This window comes from Caretta caretta, chromosome 16 (assembly GCF_965140235.1).
Source record: "Caretta caretta isolate rCarCar2 chromosome 16, rCarCar1.hap1, whole genome shotgun sequence".
In the NCBI taxonomy this organism is placed as follows: Eukaryota; Metazoa; Chordata; order Testudines; family Cheloniidae; genus Caretta; species Caretta caretta.
Genome location: NC_134221.1, coordinates 6316700 through 6334674, shown reverse-complemented (window position 1 = coordinate 6334674; position 17975 = coordinate 6316700). Strand labels below are relative to the sequence as shown.

At 51.4% G+C, this 17975-nt stretch overlaps 2 protein-coding genes across 17 annotated transcripts; one reads left to right on the top strand and one right to left on the bottom strand.

Moving 5' to 3' along the window:
- Window positions 1-1340: 1340 nt before the first annotated feature.
- LOC125623629 (uncharacterized) lies at window positions 1341-8020 on the bottom strand. 11 transcript variants are annotated; one of them, XM_075120391.1, is made up of 6 exons: window positions 7801-8014; window positions 7173-7213; window positions 6649-6879; window positions 6380-6506; window positions 3794-3910; window positions 1341-2502 (listed from the first exon to the last, which is right to left on the bottom strand). In XM_075120391.1, exons 4-6 carry the CDS (start codon window positions 6438-6440, stop codon window positions 1694-1696), a joined length of 987 nt encoding a protein of 328 aa, XP_074976492.1. In that variant the 5' UTR covers window positions 6441-6506; window positions 6649-6879; window positions 7173-7213; window positions 7801-8014; the 3' UTR covers window positions 1341-1693. The 11 variants fall into 11 exon arrangements, with proteins under 11 accessions (XP_074976492.1, XP_074976493.1, XP_074976490.1 ...); XM_075120392.1 differs by having other exon boundaries at window positions 6726-6879; XM_075120389.1 differs by lacking the exon at window positions 6649-6879 and having other exon boundaries at window positions 1341-2499; window positions 7801-8020.
- A 3864-nt stretch (window positions 8021-11884) lies between these two features.
- On the top strand, window positions 11885-17878 carry LOC125623631 (uncharacterized). 6 transcript variants are annotated; one of them, XM_048823271.2, is made up of 3 exons: window positions 11885-12099; window positions 14643-14748; window positions 15130-17878. In XM_048823271.2, the coding sequence occupies exons 2-3, from the start codon at window positions 14709-14711 to the stop codon at window positions 16095-16097; spliced, it is 1008 nt and encodes a 335-aa protein (XP_048679228.2). In that variant the 5' UTR covers window positions 11885-12099; window positions 14643-14708; the 3' UTR covers window positions 16098-17878. The 6 variants fall into 6 exon arrangements, with proteins under 6 accessions (XP_048679228.2, XP_048679227.2, XP_048679230.2 ...); XM_048823270.2 differs by having other exon boundaries at window positions 15127-17878; XM_048823273.2 differs by lacking the exon at window positions 14643-14748.
- Window positions 17879-17975: the final 97 nt, after the last annotated feature.

Genomic DNA, 17975 nt, shown 5'->3' with positions numbered 1-17975 from the left:
GGTTCCAAAAAGGATGGATCTAGACTGTTCTCAGTGGTAGCTGATGACAGAACAAGGAGTAATGGTCTCAAGTTGCAGTGGGGGAGGTTTAGGTTGGATATTAGGAAAAACTTTCACTAGGAGGGTGGTGAAACACCGGAATGCATTACCTAGGGAGGTGGTGGAATCTCCTTCCTTAGAAGTTTTTAAGGTCAGGCTTGACAAAGCCCTGGCTGAGATGATTTAGTTGGGGATTGGTCCTGCTTTGAGCAGGGGGTTGGACTAGATGACCTCCTGAGGTCCCTTCCAACCCTGATATTCTATGGTTCTATGATTCTATGAGATAGGATACAAAATTAATACCTGCTCTGGGCTAGAGCCTCAGGTACACCCACTATAACAACAACATTGTATTGATACAACATAACAATTCTCAGAAGCACTGTCCCAGGAAGTGCGGAGTGTCCAAGGCTTAGTCTATTTATTGACATCAAAACATGGGCTAATTGTGTTACCTTGCCTACTGAGGAGTCACACAAGCACAATCCCCCAGATTGCATCCCACTGGGGTAGTGAAGGGTTATTTTCTAGGGGCATTGATTTGTTTTTAGTTTTGGTTTTTTAATTGGTTTGGCTTGTTTAATCAATTAATAGGAATTCTGTGACTCAACACAATGATCTCCAAATTTACAAGCATAACAACCGGTATTAACGAGTAAGAGGATGTAATTCTTTGTGCAGTGGTTTAAAAATCTAGCTCCGATCCATCTCTCTTCTGCGAAGGAAGCCCCAACCTCGCTACCACCTTGCTCCGACTACCCTTATTAAGATGTGATTCATGTGCCCAGCTCTCACAGAAATCCAATAACTCCTTCTGGTGCTTTTGAAAACCCACCCTGAAATGAACAATCCCACTGTTGAACTGACAGTCCTGGAATTTAGGGAATTAAACTCTGATTCAGCAAAGCCCTAAAATGCATGCTCTACTCAACAAACCACTTACTAACTTTAAACACTTGCTAAAGTCTCACTGATGTCAATGGGACATAAGCATTTTAAGTGCTTTGTTGAAATGGGATCTAAAGAAGTTAAATATGATCCAGAGAGGAGAGACAAAAGTTCAAGTTGTTACCAGGCAGCAGAAGTGAATCTGCTGCTGAAAGAGTCTATATTTCCAACTTGTCAGTGAACCAGTCCTCTGGCTCTGCGTCACCACGTTGGGGTCTCACATACCTGTCTCCTGGACGTTCACAGACACTATTCGTAAATGGGCTCCATACCGAAAACTGAGTGGGAATAATTCAATCTGGGGAAATTAGCCTCTGGCACTCTGAGCACTAAGAAAATTTCCAAGACAGTGGTACCATAATGCAAACTTTATTGAGAATTTTTAACATTTCAAACCCAAATTCCAAGGACCCACAGCAACAAATAAAGACTTTACTGAAACTGGAACCAAACTCACTGGAAAATCTCCTAAACCTGGCTTTCCAGAAACAGCACTCAATCCACTCTATAGTAAAAGGAAAAGAAACCTCCCAAACCCTATAATTCCGGGAAAGTCCCAGCTGGTGATGGGTGAGCAGAACAAGGATCAGAGAATCCCATTGTTCTCATTTTCCTTAAGCTAGAGGTGGAAGACGCAGCACAGAGAGTTGAAGTGACTTGCTCATAAGAGCAAGTGCATTACACTGGCTGGTGTCCTGATGCTCCATCAGTGGGGTTTCTGCCACATGTGGTGTCTCTGAGGGATGATGAGGGCTGAGCTCTGGCCGAAGCTTTCCACGCACTGGCCATGCTCATAGGGTCTCTGTCCCGTGTGCGCTTTCTGGTGTTTAATGAGCGCTGAGTTCCAGGTGAAGCTTTTAAAGCAGCAAGAGCATTCGTAGGGTCGCTCTCCCGAGTGGGTTCTCTGGTGTTTGATGAGGTCCGAGCTCTGGCTGAAGTTCTTCCCGCACTCGGTGCATTCGTAGGGCCGCTCACCCGAGTGGACCCTCTGATGCTGGAGGAGGTGGGAGCTCTGGCTGAAGCTCCGCCCACACCCAGCACACACGTAGGGCCGTTCCCCCGTGTGGATCCGCTGGTGCTGCACGAGGTGGGAGCTCACACTGAAGTTCTTCCCGCACTCGGCACAGACGTGGGGCCGCTCCCCCGTGTGGATCCGCTGGTGCCTCGTAAGGGCGGAGCTCACGCTGAAGCTCTTCCCGCACTCAGCGCATGCATAGGGTCTCTCGCCCGTGTGAGTTTTCTGGTGCCTAATGAGGGCGGAGCTCACGCTGAAGCTCTTCCCACAGTCAGGGCATTCAAAGGGTCTCTCCCCCGTGTGGCTCTTCCAGTGCTGGCGGAGGTGCGAACGCTGGCGGAAGCTCTTCCCACAGGCTGCGCATTCGTAAGGTCTCTCCCCCGTGTGGATCCTCTGATGCTGAATGAGGTTTGAGCTCCCCCTGAAGCTCTTCCCGCACTCATTGCATATGGTTGGCCTATCGCCTGCGGGATTCCTCCGGGCGATGATGTCATCCCCTGCTGGAATAAAAAGAGAATCCAGACAGGAGTCATTTCCTGCATAGGTGCTGACTCCATGGGTGCTCCAAATTAGTGGGTGCTTAGCTCTCACCGGCAGCCAGTTCCCCTCCCCCGCGAGGGCCTCCCACCCACCAGCAGCCCCACACGCTGATCCACTCCTCCCCCTCTTTCCCAGCGCCTCTCGCCTGCTGCAATCAGCTGTTCCGCAGCGTGCAGGTGGCACTGGTGGGGAGGGGGAGGAGCGGGGCACACTCGGAGGCGGAACTGGGTGGGAAGAGGCAGGGCAGGGGCAGAGTGGGGGCAGGAAGAGGTGGGGCAGGGGTGGGGCCTTGGGGAAACGGGTGGTGTGGGGGCAGGACCTGGGGCTGAATGGGGGTCAAGCAGCCCTAGGGAAAGGAGGAAGCCGGCACCTGTGATTTCCTGCAAGGGGTGGGCAGGAAGGAAACCTGCGAAAAGGGAACTTGCAAAGCCATGTGTCCCTTTTGTTCCTACTGTTGCTACAAGTAACCCGATCGTCTGATTGTTTTCTTGTGCTCCCCTCATCTGTCTGTATCCATGTGTTGTCTCTTGTCTGATACTTAGATGGTCAGCTCTTTTCGTTATGTTCGTACAGCACCTTGCACACAGGGGTCTTGGCCCAGGCCAGGGATTCTTTGGCGCTATTGCAGTCCAAATCATACATCAGAACAGAAAGAGATGAGAAGGGGAGAGTCTGACATCTCTGCCAGAGATTGTTTCCCAGAAACAGCAGCAGCAGACATGACACTGAACAGGCTGCCAGCAGAAGGCAAGGGTGTGCCCAGAGAGGAGCGAGGGGGCCTGGGACTCTTTGGCTGTTTTGCTTGGAGGCCCATCCAAAAACCCTTCACAATATAACCAGGGGAGCAGGAAACCCCATATTTCAATTTTAAGGTACATTTTAGGACATACTGCTAGAAGGCTATATCAGAAAACGGGGTTTTTTTTTTAATTAGTCAAGGTTTGTTGCAATGGGACTGAAAATCTGGAATCGAATCCCTGAACTGTCCCCAGAAGACAGAGGGAAAGGGAACAATTCTGATGCCACACCCCTCCTGAATATATACAGAAAGGATGGGTGAGGGGACAGACCCCTGCCAGATGTGAGTTAGGATGGGTAGACAGCCCTGACTGACATCCGCCATGTGGGCATCACCCACACCAGCTATGATAGTGAAAGATAAGAGGGAGATGAGAGGACATGAAGGTGCTGTTGGATTCCCAGATCTTCATTCCACTGACAGCTCCTGAGGTGGTTTAGCCTATTCCTCACCTGTTCGAGCACCTCTTGGGATCTCCCTTTCCTGGGAGCTCTGGAGGTCTGGGACCCATGGCTCTTCCCCTCGTTCCATCTGGGAAATCACGTCAGGTTTGGGAATGGAAGATCCTGCTGAGGGAGAAAGGAAATCAGCGTCTGTCAACTATTCCTCGACTATTTGTTAGGAAGAATGGCCCCTGATTTAAACCCAGCTCCTCTTTTTGCTGGGAGGAGACGTTTTACCTCAATGGATGGGGGATGTTCCCCGAGGCCCTTGGGAAAGGCGGACAGTTGCTGGGAGAGGTGTTGTGCCCCTTACAGCTGATTCAGGGACCTGCACACACACCTCTCCCGCAGCTTGGCGTGTTGGCCAAGGTGGCAGCCAACACATCTGCTGCCCTTCGTGCATCCTGCACAGCCACCCCTGTCTTCAAGAAGGGACTCTGACTTCTCTGCACTGCTTACTCCAGCGTCTCTGCAGGGCGGGGAGGATTGTGACTGGGAGCAAACCCTGTGCCACCTCAAGAGGCTTTTGCAACTGTGTTACCAGGGGTAGGGATGTCTGGTGAAGGTGACTTGGACAGAGAAGCCAGTGACTGGTGGGCGTCTCTCTGACTCTGTGTGCGACTGGTACTGTATATGCTTGTCGAGGGACAGTGAGTGACTGGGTTTTGTGTGGGTTAGATTGAGGGTGTGTGGCTGTGACTGGAGAGCTGTGATTTCAGAGCCCTGAGGGAGACACTGGACCGAGGGGAGGCGGAGGGGAGATCTGGAGAAGATTGAAAAGAAGGGATTCTGGGAGGAGGGAGGAGACGCAAGGGGAGAACAGTGGAAGAGGAGGCAAAGAGCACCGCAAAGGGTGGGAAAGGGGGATCCAGAGAGAAAGAGGAAGAAATAGGGAGACGAGATGTAGTGAAATACAAAAAAGAGAAGAACATAGAAACTGCCAGACTGGATCAGACTCAAGGTCCATCTAATCCAGTGTCCAGTCTCAGGCACCTGAACCAGCTGTTTCAGAGGAAGGAACAAGAAATTTCGCATTAGACAAATGTGGGATAATCTGCTCCCCATGTTAGGTCTTGCCCTCATCCCTAGTTTAAACTCTGAAGCATGAGAGTTGTATAAGGCCAGACAAGACCACTGTGATCATCTAATCTGACCTCCTGTATAACACAGGCCATACGACTTCCATAACCATTAGGCAAGTGTTACAATCATTTAATCATTCTCCTGGCTCTTCTCCAATTTATCAACATCCTTCTTGAATTATGGATGCCACAACTAGACACAGTATTCCAGTAATGATCACACCAGTGCCAAACAGGGAAATAATATAACCTCCCTGTGCTTACTTGATATTCCCATTTATACAGCCTAGGACCGCATTAACCCTTTTCCCCACAGGAGTGCACCAAGAACTCATGTTCTGCTGGTTATCCACCATGATCCCCAAGTCTTTCTTAGAGTCACTCCTACCCAGTACATCTTGTAAGTGTGACCTAAATTCTTTGTCCCTAGATGTATAATTTTACATTTGGCCTCATTAAAACAAGTCTTGTTTTCTTGCACCCAGCTTACCAAGGGATTCAGATTGCTCTGTATCAATGACGTGTCCTCTTCATTATTTACAACTTCCCCAATCTTTGTGTCCCCTGAAAATTTTATCAGTAATAGTTTTATGTTTTTATTCTTATTATGCATATAAATGTCCTATCCTAAATTCTTGGCCTTAATGATTTCCTAGCCTAATTATACCTCATTTTGAATATCACACCTTTTTCATTTTGTTAACGTCCCCTTGAGAGTAGGCTGGCGAAAAGGAAAGAAGGAAGAAAACCCCAAAGGGGAGAGAGTGGGTCATGTTTTAAACATGTTTTGTAACAGAAAGGCCAGTGAGAATGTAACAATTAAATCTCTGTGGATAACATTTGCGTATAAGGGGGCGGGGAGGAATACCCACAAGGGCTCAATCCCTCCCCACCCTGCAAACTGATCGCTCATTTATGGGCTACTTGAAAGGTATTGTCTGGGGTCTCTCTCTGCCACTCCAGGCCTGGCTGGATCCCCAGACATCTACAGGTACGTCTACACTGCACACTAAGCCCAAGCTCTGACTCTGGTTTCAGCCCAAGCCCTGCTTCCATCCACACACAAATCAGTCTGACTCACATCAGCAAGCATTCAGCACCTGAGTCCTAGACCCTGCTAGTGGGGTGGGTCAGAGCTCAAGTCCTGCTGTGGCTCAGGTCCAAGCCCTGTTACTCTGAACGCAGGCCAAGCCACAGACCCGAGTCAGAAGGTCTGCATGGTGCAGTATGGATGCGTTGGTATGGCTGTGAGACCTGGGTTTTGCAATTGTAAGTCTAGGTTACAATGCAGTGTGGACACTCAAGCATGAGCTTGGAAACACCAAGGCCACAAACACTGCTCCTTTTAGCCCCACGGGCCTGAGTCAGTTGACCCAAGCTCTCAGACTTGGCGCCATAGGTTTTTCTTTGCAGTGTAGACGTACCCTAAAGGGCCTGGGGCCTGAGCCAAAGCCTCCCCTGGCACGTCAGCGACCACAGAGCTTCAAATAACCGAGAAGAGCTGAATCCTTACACAGTGAGACCAGAGTCTGGTAATTCTCCTGCATGACATCCCTGTAGAGGGCCCTCTGCATATCATCCAAAAGGCCCCATTGCTCCCGAGAGAAATACACAGCCACGTCCTCAAATGTCACCAGGACCTGAAATCACAAGCATTGCCCACTCAGTACCTGCTGGTTCATGAACAATCCCGCCGCTCAAGCCATGTGCCCCAGTGTCCCATACCTTATGCTCTGTGGCACGGCATGGCAATAGCTCACCTAAAGCTCAGGTTAGACTCACCTGGCACCACGTTCTCACGGGACCCTCAATGCAGGCCTGCTTTCCCCCAGGTGTAAGCCCACCTCGCACTCACATACCCAGCCTCAGACGTCACTGAACTCCAACATGCCAACGCTGGGAAGCCCAGAGGCAGAAAACACTCTTTGTGGCTGTGTCCTGAGCTCCGGGCACTTTTCCATTAATTTGCCCCCATCTTGGGATCTGTGGCTTCACGTTTGGGTCTTGGCAAGACTGGGAGATTCAATCAGAAACTTCTTAATGATGCTCTATTATTCACTCATCCTGCCAGAAACAATTCCCAGCAGCCCTTGCCCAGCACAGAGAGGAAAGTGCTAAGACTTGATCCAAATGCTGTAGCTCAGGGATTTCTCCCTTCCCCTAATCATCTCCTTGATCCTACAAGTCAGCCCCTGTTCTGAACACATCCTGGCAGGCAGCTTGCACTCTCTCCCCTCCTCCACCTTCCTGTGTATTTAGTCCTCTCCCTGCATAACAAGCCCCCCAGCCCCATGAAAATGCCTTACCTGAGCTGGCTCCAACGCAGCCATTTCTCTTTTCTGTCCCCCTGAAACGATCAAAAGGTGGGTGTTATTCCTCAGCTTGTCAGGGCACTGAGGGCAAATGGGGAGAGATCAGGATGGGCTCCTGAACATTTTAAAGCCCAGTCCTCTCTACAGTCTTTGTCTGCATGCAAAAGTTGCAGGCTGTGAGGGGCTGGTAAAATGCTTGATCACTTGATGATAGTGCAGATCTGGCACCTTTCGCCCGGGCTAAGAACAGCAAAATATTTTAAACCTTCCCTTTACCAGCCCATGAAAAGGCAGAATAAAAAGAAGCTTTTTTGGTGATGTTCCCCTGCCAGGCAGGCAACCTGTTCCATCAGCATGTTTACTAGACAGAAGCACGAGCCTGAGGTAGGGAAAGGTGAGGGAGCAATTCAGCCTCATTTCTCCTCCCCTGTCCACCGCCTCTGGCTGGGAGCCGGGGTTATTGTTCCACCCCTGGAAGCGCTGGACTCTCGGACCTGCATCAGCGCCAGCAAGTGCTAACAGAACTGAGAGCCTGTGTGTGTCAGCAGAGGCCACGGCCATTTTTACATAGTCCCCTTCCTGCCCATCGCCAGTCAGTGCTTGAGTTCTCTCTCCCAATTACCTGCAGAGTCCTGTGTCTCCCTAGGAGACTAGTGACAGCCAGAGACAGTCCCCACCTTGGCGAGGAACAGGACCTTGCTGTGAGATCTCTCCCAGAGCAGCTCAGGCAGGCCTCTGGGCACAGCAGGGGCTGTTGCAATTGCAAATTACAGGCAGCAGCAGCTACATCTCAGGAAGCTCAGCCCCTGCTATCCAAAGCACAGGCCTAGCAAGAGGAGAGACAGGCACCGCTTCTCCTGCCACAATAACCATCACCCTCTAGTGGTCATCACCACAGAAACCTGGACACACAGCCTCCCCCACAGAGCAGTCCAGGATCCTTTCCTCATTGTTTAACGAATAGAAAATCAGAGGGGAAATAACAGCATGGGGCAGGGATAGCTCTGTTCTCCAGGGCTGTGCAGCCTCATCAGATCAGGTTCCCGTGAGCCCAGTGTCCTTTTTAGTTCAGGATCCCCGTGAAACAGTGCTGGATCTCCCGGCCAAATCCCCTCCTCGCTTCTGTTAGAGGCTGCTATGTCTGAGGGGGTCAGGAGGTAACAATCAGTGGGGATTCCTGTCAATATCTCTCCTGTTGAGCCCTTCTTGATGGTTTTAAATGGGGTTGCTTTGTTCTGAACTGACCCTCTCTCTGTCTCCCACAAAGTCTCGGTTCTTTATAGCTAGGCTCAGAAGGATTCGATTTTTATCTGTAAATGTCAGTAAATGAGAGACAAGGAGGGTGAGGTAACATCTTTCGTTGGTGAAAGACACAAGCTTTGGAGCACCACAGTCCTGAAGAAAATCTTGTCCCTCTCATATCCTGGGGCCAACACAGCTACGACACCACAAGCGTCAATAAACATCGATTTCACCGGACACAGACCGACGTGAAAATATTTCCGTCAATAATCAAAATGTAGAGAAAGGCAAAGTACAAAAAATGCTACTTGAGAACTTTGATTTAAGGATATTTACGTCGTGTATCTTGACACTTGATGTTGACTGTTTGTGTTTCAGTGGTTACAAACCTTTAACTTTATGAATTTCAGTGTCTGCTGTCACTAAACAATTAGTGTCTGGTCCCCGCCACGTATATTTTCCCTACAACTGTGAAAATGTAGATGGATAAAAATCGAAGACAATGCTTAAAAATAAAAATCAATATTATCCATTAAAACTGTAGAAAAAAAAAAAAAGAATTCTGCCAAGCTTCTCTCTGTCTCTCAGCCTCCCCCGATCCCAGGTATATCCCACAGCAGTTCCCCTCTGAATCTCTCAGGCCCTCTCTCCCATCTCCTGGGGGGGCTGTGTAGAATTGTCAATAGCCTATTTTCCAAGGCTTTATCCAATTTTACCTAGATTTGCAATGTCCCTAGTGATGGAGGCTACTGCTCCTTCTCTTGAGGGGGAGACTATTCCACATGGCCAAAGTCTCCTCATCATTAGGAATTGTTTTCTTGTAGCCTGCCCCTCAGGGGGACTGAATAAGGGACAAATAAGCCATCCTCTCTCCTGGAGCTAGAGAACGGAGGTTGGGAGGGCAAGGAAACAGAGTAACAAGCTAGATTTCAAAAGTTTTTTAATGAGTTTTTTTATTTAAACTAGATTGTAAAGTCTCCAAACATCTCCACATCCTGAATTTCAAAAGCAGCAACACCCTGACCCAGCAGCAAAAGGAAGAGAAACAAACAATGGCTAGTGCCTAACAATGGAAGCTGAGCCTCATCTTCTAAACAAGGACATGAGAAACCAAGAGAAAACACTATATAAAAAGTAATGAATGTTCTAGAGAAGGTACACAATAATACAAGAACATGGGGACAATCAAGGAAATTGACAGGTGGTCAGTTCAAAACTGACAAAAGGAACTACTTTTATAGAGAATGAGTAATTAGCCTGTGGAACTCATTGCCACAACATGTTATAGAAGTTTTAAAAAACTAGAGAAGGAAGGATGGCCAGTGGCTAAGGCTCTAGCCTGGGACTTGGAAGATCTGGATTCAATTCCCAGTTCCCTGCTCTGCCACAAACTTCTTGTGTGACCTGGGGCAGGTCATAATCTCCCTGCGCCTCAGCTCCCCACATGTGAAATGGGAATAGTAGCACTCCCCTACCTCAAAGAGTATAAATACTTTAAAGGTTGTGAGGCACTCAGATACCATGTTAGTGGGCGTGTAAAAATAGATAGCTCTGCGGAATTTAGAGAAGGATTGTTATACGTGTAACAAGAATATCTTGTGATGTAGTAACAAAATAATAACCCCTAAAACCAGGAGTCTTGGAAATGATACAAACCCTCATGCTTCAGGACATAAGTCAGGGGTGGCAAAATCTCAGCTCTTTTACAGTTAAAGTTTGGCTCACGGAGCCCTCCACACCCCTCTCCCCAGTTCTCCGCTTACCAGACTGGGGTGGGGAGGGAGCTCAGGGCTTCTCCTTCAGCAGGAGCCCGGAGTCCCTGCAGGCACCTCCTGCAGGGCTGAAACCCCAAGACCTCCCCACCCCACAGGGCAGAAGTCCTTAGCCCCACCACCCTGCAGCACGGAGAAGCCCCGAGCCTGGCAGGCACACCTGGCTCTCGAATTTCTGAAGATTATTGTATGCAGCTCAGAGGGTCAGTAAGTTTGGCTAACCCTGGCATAAGCCAACCTCTAACTATTGGGAGTTAGGAGGAATTTCCCCTGGGTTCTCCGCTCTGTCCTCCAGACAGACACGCATGCTTCAGTACCTATGAGCATAGCATATGCTGGGGGAATCAATAGGCAGACCATGGGCCAAATTCAGACTGCCAGTAGGGCAGTTTTCAACCAGAATGCCCGGTCAAAAAGGGACCCTGGCAAGGCCATTCCTTAGTGGCAAAGCAGGGCTAAGGCAGGCTCCCTGCCTGCCCTGGCTCCGCATGGCACCCAGAAGCGGCAGCATATCCTGTGGCTCCTAGGCACAGGGGCTGCCAGGGGGCTCCACACACTGCCCCCACCCCGAGCGCTGGCTCCTCAGCTCCCATTGGCCAGGAACCGCAGCCAATAGGAGCTGTGGGGATAGCACCTGCGGGCACGGGCATCACACAGAGCTCCCTGGTTCCTCTGCCTAGGAGCCAGACATGCCAGCCACTTCTGGGAGCCACGCAGAGCCAGGGTGGGCAGGGAGCCTGCCTTAGCCCTGCTGCACTACCAACCGGGAGCCACCTGAGGTAAGCTCCACCCACCTAGGAGACAGACATGCCACTGCTTCCCGGGAGCTGCCTGAGATCAGCATCACCTAGGAGCCAGCCCGCATCCCAACCCCCCCAACACCAATCCTGAGCCCCCTCCTGCACCCAGACTCCCTCCTGGATCCCACACCCCTTCTGCACTCCAACCCTCTGCCCCAGCTCTGAGACCACTCCTGCACCCCAAACTCCTCATCCCCACCCCACAGCCCATATCCCCAACCGGAGGCTGCACTCCCTCCCACACCCCAAACCCCTCATCCCCTGCCCCAGCCCTGAGCCACCTCCTGTACCCTAACTCCCTCCCAGAGCCCACACCCTGCACCCGCTCCTGCATCCCAATCCCCTGCCGGGAGCCCCCTCCCGCACCCCAAACCCCTCATCCCCGGCCCCATCCCAGAGCCCGCACCCCAACCCTTTCTCCCAGCCCAGTGAAAGTGAGTGAGGGTGGGGAAAAGTGAGCGACGGAGAGAGGGGGGATGGTGTGAGTGGGGGCAGGGCCTTGGGGAAGGGGCGGGGAAGGAGGCGGGGCCAGGGTGTTTGGTTTTGTGCAATTAGAAAGTTGGCAACTCTACCTGCCAGACGCTTTCGAAATCTTTTTATTTACTTCTTATCATTAGTTATTATTTTTGTATTATTTTCTCTGGAGTCTGGCTCTTGACTATACCTTGGCCAAGAAATTTGGACCTTGCCAACAAATAATTGATTACCCCGGCATACGCTCCGTGGGAGCGGGTTCCGCTGAACTGCTCACAGCCTCTGCTCGCCACCTGTGCAAAATTCACAAGCGTTCCCCTAGCTGTTGCCACTAGAGGGTGATGGCTGTTGGGAAAAGACAGGAGGCTGCTTCTCTTTCTGCCTCTGCATTGCCTGTCCTCGGGATTTTAAGGATGAGCTTCCCGGGTGAGAAAGGCCCTTTTCCAGCTCCCTTCTGTCCAGGAGCCCAGAGCAAGGAGCTGCTGATCTCCCATGTCCAGGGGGCCCTGGGCTGCTGAGAGGCATGATTTAAAGTGCCCCTGCAAACCAAAAATGGGCCCCGTCCCTGGCTGTAACTACTGTCTCAGGGAAGCAAACAGATTCTACAGTCACCTTCTGAGCCAGGAACTGCAGGTAATTGAAAGAGAAGGCAGGAAAGTATCTGTAACTGCCTTCTCCTTCCCCCCTACCCCACTGCTGCCCCCTGTGTGCCTGAGCCCCAGATCCACTCACTGCACAGACTCACTGTTATTGTCCTAGCCTGGGCAGAGAGATCACACTGGAAATGTAACAGGGATCAACCTGCCAGCTGGAGGGCGAGTGCCACTGGGAAAGGAGAGAGACTGAAAGGGGCAGAAGGCGAAATAAGAGCTCCGAGATATGAGCTCCCAGATCTCGCAACTGCATCATCCTTGGGCCAGTTGGCTTTCCTTTTAACCAGAGGGGGGAACAAAAATCAAAGCCAGTTCCCTTCCTCTTCATAGTAAACACACTTCTGAGGGAATATGCTGCCCTGGGGAGCAATGTCACCGCAGTGGCTCGTTTTATTCTGTTGTTGTATGGCGTTTTGTTCATCGATGGCCAGGATTTAATATTTCTACAGACAGGATAAAATCCTGCCCCCATGACTTCAAGGATTTCCCCCTGATTTTTCTGTTTTTTTCCCTGAAGCAACTGGTTTGGCCACCATCCGGGAAGGCTGTCTGACCAGCTGCACCTTTGGTCTGACAAGTCCCGGTTTTGCGTTCTTTGTGTCTGCCTCTTTGTGAGCTCTTTAACTTCACTTCTACGTTTTGCATCAGGCTGAGGACACTGCCAAAACTTGATCAATAAAATAGGAGGGTAATTTCCCTGTCCTCAGAGCTTTCCGTGAGGACAGGAATGTCGTGCTTGAGCAGTCACTCAGCTGTACAGCATTCCCGTGTCCTCTCCACACCCGGCCTGTCCGTGGTCGCTCTGCAGATGTGGAGATGAACACAGGGTGGCTGGAACAATTTGCATAGTGGGGGTGCTGAGAGCGATTGCACCAAACTGTAAATCCTGTATGCAGTGGAAACCACTTCAAGCCAGGGTGTGCGGCAGCACCCCCCGCACCTCTAGTCCCAGCACCCATGAACAAGCTACAGGCTTCGTACTTGATTTTTGCCTAAGTCGTCAGGTCCCCTTCAGTGGGAGGGCTCCACATTTCCTACAAGGGAGCACAACGCATCTGCCAGCAGAGAGGCGATGTTCCCAGACGGTCTGGTTGCAGGACATGCCACCTCATTGCATGGCACTGCAGTCCGCTTGCCTCAGTGTCCCACACTTGGTGTAGCCAGGAGTTCTGAAATAATATTGCCACTCTTAGGAACGTACAGTTCTTCTGGCCCTTCCAGCCTCAAGCCATTCCTTCTGGCCCTTCCAGCCTCAAGGTCTCCACAAACCTCCATCTAGGGGCCGTGCTTGACTCCTCAGCCACCCATTGCCCTGGGTGTATTACCACAGGATCTCCCTAGAAGAGCTGTACCTGGGAATATGGTTGGCTGGCTCTGAGCTCCCACCACCCTCTTACAGTTTGTGGCCCACCCACGAAGCACCCAGGCCTACCCAAACGTGAGCAGGGCTCTAGCCCTGCTAGAGCATCACTCCAGCACTTGAACTGCACTCCAGCACCTCTGGTTTGTCATTTTCTGAGGAACCCCACGCTCCTGCCCAGCTCGGCAGGCGAAGCCCCCGCATCTAGCAGGGCCAGGAAGGGAGCAGGGAGGCCCCCACCTGCACACGCACCATGTGAGGTTGCGGCTGGCTGCTCCAGACCTGCAAGCAGCAAGAGCCAACAGGACAGGGCAGGGAGCCAGGCCCAGCCCCATAGGACAGGGGCTGCCTCTGCAGGGTGAGTGCAGGACAGGCTCACGCTCCAACCCCACCTCCCTTGGGGCCTCCCCTACACACCGGGCCGGGACAGAGACTGGACAGTGACATACACACTGGAGAGTGGGGCCTGATACCCCACTGGGAATGGCTTCCTCCCACCCACCCACAGGGGGTGGGGACTTGCCCTACCCATGCCCCTAGAGCACCCTTCCCCACAGAGCTGGGAGCCTGGTCACTCCCCCCACCCCCCACCCCCACTGATAGAGAGCCACCCCTGGAAGCAGAGCCCTCCCAGCGCTGACTCCTGCTCCCTGTGCAGGTGTCAGGGCAGCTCCTCAGCCTCAAGGGAGACAAGCTGCATCTCCCCCCACATTTCACTCCCGGAGTGGTGTGTGCATCGGGGGTAAATCATAGAATCATAGACTATCAGGGTTGGAAGGGACCTCAGGAGGTCATCTAGTCCAACCTGCTGCTCAAAGCAGGACCAATCCCCAACTAAATACTAGATACTGCCTTCAGCCAGTTTAGTTTCTCTTGCTTCTTCCCTAACTCAGCCCCAAGGGGTCGGCTTAGACTCGGGCAGCTAGCCCATGTCACAATGTCATCTTAAATGAGCTAGCGTGAGTCGGTCATTGCCTGCCCACTCACCTTTCCATTCCTAGCTACGCCACCAGCCTCCAAGAACATTTTCCCCTCTGTTGAGATGAGCTATACCTGCCATCAGAAAGGAAGCATCATTTAAAAACCATGCACCATTTTTGTAACAAACGCTCTGCAAACGTGTGACAAACCCTGATCTCACACACTTCCTTTCCCCTGAGCAGGACTGCCCGTTCCAAAACCGGCTGTGATCCCAGACAGAACAAGGAGAAGAGCTGTGGGTCCCAGATATGCAAGGCCATGAGGTGATTGTGAGCTGTGCCCACGCAGGTGAGGAGTAAGCTTGCACCAATCCCAAAACTCAATAAACGGAGAAGAATCGTGGAATTCCATCCAAGCTGTTGTAAGACCTCGCCATTCTGTCATCCCGCCTCCTTCACTGCAGTAACCATATCCTAGACATTCAGGGCTTCCCACCCATCCAAACTGATATGAAACAGGGGTCCTTCCCCTGGCCCAACCTTTATCTATGGCTCAGGTGGGATTTTGAGGCACCATAAGTCCCCCTCCCAGAGAAAGGGTTTTGTGGAGTTTAGTTCTAGTGACTTTTAATATTCATGACAAGCCCCACTGCCCTTCCTGCTCCTGAGGTTCTCTTTGTCCTCAGTGCAGGGAGCAAATCATGGCTGGATTCCTTTTTCATTCCAGCAGGTGATGGGATGCCGAGAGAGAATGAGGAGCAGAAGCCCCTGCATGAAGCCCCTGAGATGGTGAAGCCTCCTGTGACTTTACCCACGAGATCCCAGAGCCCTGAGTGGGGAGGAGCCCGTGAGACTCGGTGCAGGTCAGAAAGGCGGCGGAGGAACCCACTGGCGCAGAGCTGGGGTAAATCTGCTCAGGGGGGCGATGGCCTCGCCCACCAGGAAAGACCAAACACGTGTCCGGACTGCGGGAAGAGCTTCAACAAGAGCTCGTCTCTGACTGTCCATCAGAGAACCCACACAGGGGAGCGGCCCTATGCCTGCCCCGAGTGCGGGAAACGCTTCACCCAGAGCTCCACCTTCCTGCGGCACCAACGGATCCATACTGGCGAGCGGCCCTATGACTGCGCCGAGTGCGGAAAGAGCTTCCGGGTCAGCTCCCACCTGGTCCGACACCAGCGGATCCACACGGGGGAGCGGCCCTACGTGTGCGCCGAGTGTGGGCGGAGCTTCAGCGTCAGCTCCCACCTGGTGCAGCACCAGCGGACGCACACGGGCGAGCGGCCCTACCGCTGCGCGTGCGGGAAGAGCTTCAGCCTGAGCTCCCACCTCCTGCAGCACTGGACCATCCACACGGGCGAGCGACCCTACCAGTGCACCCAGTGTGGGCGGAGCTTCTCCATGAGCTCCGCCCTCATCAGGCACCAGCGGCTCCACGCAGCCGACGCGCCCCGCCAGTGCGCCCAGTGCGGGAAAAGCTTCAGCCGCGGCTCGGAGCTGAGCGAGCACCAGAAGATCCACACGGGGGAGCGGCAGCACGAGTGCGCCCAGTGCGGGAAGAGCTTCAGCGCAAGGTCCAATCTCCTCCAGCATCAGCGGACCCACGCAGGCGAGAGGCCCTATACCTGTGCCCACTGTGGGCGGAGCTTCAGCCGGAGCTCGAACCTTATTACACACCAGAGGATCCACACAGGCTAAGAGCCCAGCACCTGTGAAGACCGTAGACCAACAGCTACAGGCCACATCCCATCCAAGACGCGGCCTGGCATGGAATTCAGGGCATCTCCTCCTTTTGGGACACGTGGAGCTCTTTCCCACTCGTGTGCTGCCCTTGGGAACGCGGTGGGGTGAGGAGACAATGAGGAGATGCTGTGGGAAGGGATAGTTTGGGGTTCGGGATGCAAGGTGATGGGGACCAGGAAAGGAGGCAGAAGTGGGTGTTGTTGCTGAGTCATGAGTGGTTTGAGATGGGTGAGGGAACGGAGTAGGGTTCCCAGGTAACTCTGGGCCTGTTTGAGGATCAGTGAATTTGCATACTTACATTCTCTTTTTTCCTTTTTATTAGCTGGCAAAACTTTTTTTTCATTTGGGTTGCCTGGGGAATCCTGAGCTGTGCATGTCTTGGCCTGGGGCAGGGAGTGAGCTGGTCAAAGAAGGGTGTTCTGAGATGCCCTCCAATTAAGGAAAGTTTGGAGTGTTAAAATCCAGCCAAGCTTCTTGGGACAAGTAAACACATCAGAGGCTAAATGCATGTGAAACCAGGTAATCTAAATGGCAGAGTTTGTTGAAAACCAACAAACTGCTTTTGCAGGGGGGAAAGAAAAAGTCAAAACTAACAACAGGGCAGCTGTATTGATCGTTGTGTTCATTTTCATACCAAAATCATGAAAAGCCTCCAATCTTAATTTAATGAAACTGCCACCAAATTTCTAGTCTGCTGCAACAGAGCACTGTGGCATCCAGAGACTTTGCTGTAAGATTTAGGTTCAGCTGCTATGGGGTCTTGGATGGAGGACAGGGCCATATAGGCATTTTCAACCGGAGTTTGGCTATATAGCGATGTCAAGTTAAAATGGCCAAATTAAATAAAAACCCTCCCATTTCTCTCTTGGGGTCACTGCTGCACACAGTTAGTACCATGCAGCCTGCGTACTAACCTACGTAGTCCCACTGACTTCAGTGTGACTGCAGACATTAGTAGGTACTATGCTTGATAAGCATTGGCATGACTGGGCCCTTATTTGGTATGAGTTTCCCTTGTGCCTGTACAGAATGTGTGTTCTCCATCCGGTTTCATGTAGAAGTGTTTGCTCTGATTTCCAAAAGTTAATATGTTTGACCATTGAAAACGCAACATCGTTTTCGTACCGTATAGTGGTGATATGTATCAAGGTGGGAGTGAAAGGTTGGGTGGTTCATATCCTGTGACTGTAGATGCGGCTCTGAAAATTGACTAAATTGGGACATTCCCAGAACAGGAATAAGGACATCTGTGAATTGTGCACCTTTTACCAATCAGGAACTGAACCAACTGTATGTAGCACACTGAAGAAAAAGAAGCCCATGGCTCTGTGATGCTGCTGGCATCTGGGCCTTCACTTTGGTCGCTAAAGAAAACAGCATGCTCTCTCCCCGAGGTTCTGCCGCACTTTCCAAAGGAGTTGCCAGAGCTTTCCTGAGCCTGCTCCAGGGCTGGTATAATAAAGCTGAGTTAATCTCCACACTGACCCTGTTTGGAACTAATTAGCGAGAAGGTAAAACAAGCAAGGAAACAGAATGGGATGAAAAGACACATTAGAAAGGGGAAGCGGGCTTTAAAATATGTAGGGACCTTCTGGCTAGACCCTACCGAGCAAACACAGAACTGAGAATTTATCAGGTCAAGACTAGTTGGATGATGAAGAACCGAGGGGGTGGTTCTTTTAAGTTTGTTTCCATATTAAATAACAAGTATAAGGTGTCTCCGATTCTCTTTACAACTGTCTCCTCTTATTTGCTGCTTTAACCATACCCAGAGCCTGGACACACTGGACCTAAAATGTACACTTATACTAGTTAGTGATGGAAAAGATGCAG

Coding starts and splice junctions, on each gene's coding strand:
- LOC125623629 (XM_075120388.1), bottom strand. CDS start 7,196: ATGGCTGCGTTGGAGCCAGCTCAG. Junction 3,911..6,379: donor CCAGACTCTGGTCTCACTGT/GTAAGGATTCAG, acceptor TTTCTCCCTCAG/CAGGATCTTCCATTCCCAAA. Junction 2,503..3,793: donor CCCAAGAGGTGCTCGAACAG/GTGAGGAATAGG, acceptor TTTTTATTCCAG/CAGGGGATGACATCATCGCC.
- LOC125623631 (XM_048823270.2), top strand. CDS start 14,709: ATGCAAGGCCATGAGGTGATTGTGAGCTGTGCCCACGCAG. Junction 14,749..15,126: donor TGTGAGCTGTGCCCACGCAG/GTGAGGAGTAAG, acceptor TTTTCATTCCAG/CAGGTGATGGGATGCCGAGA.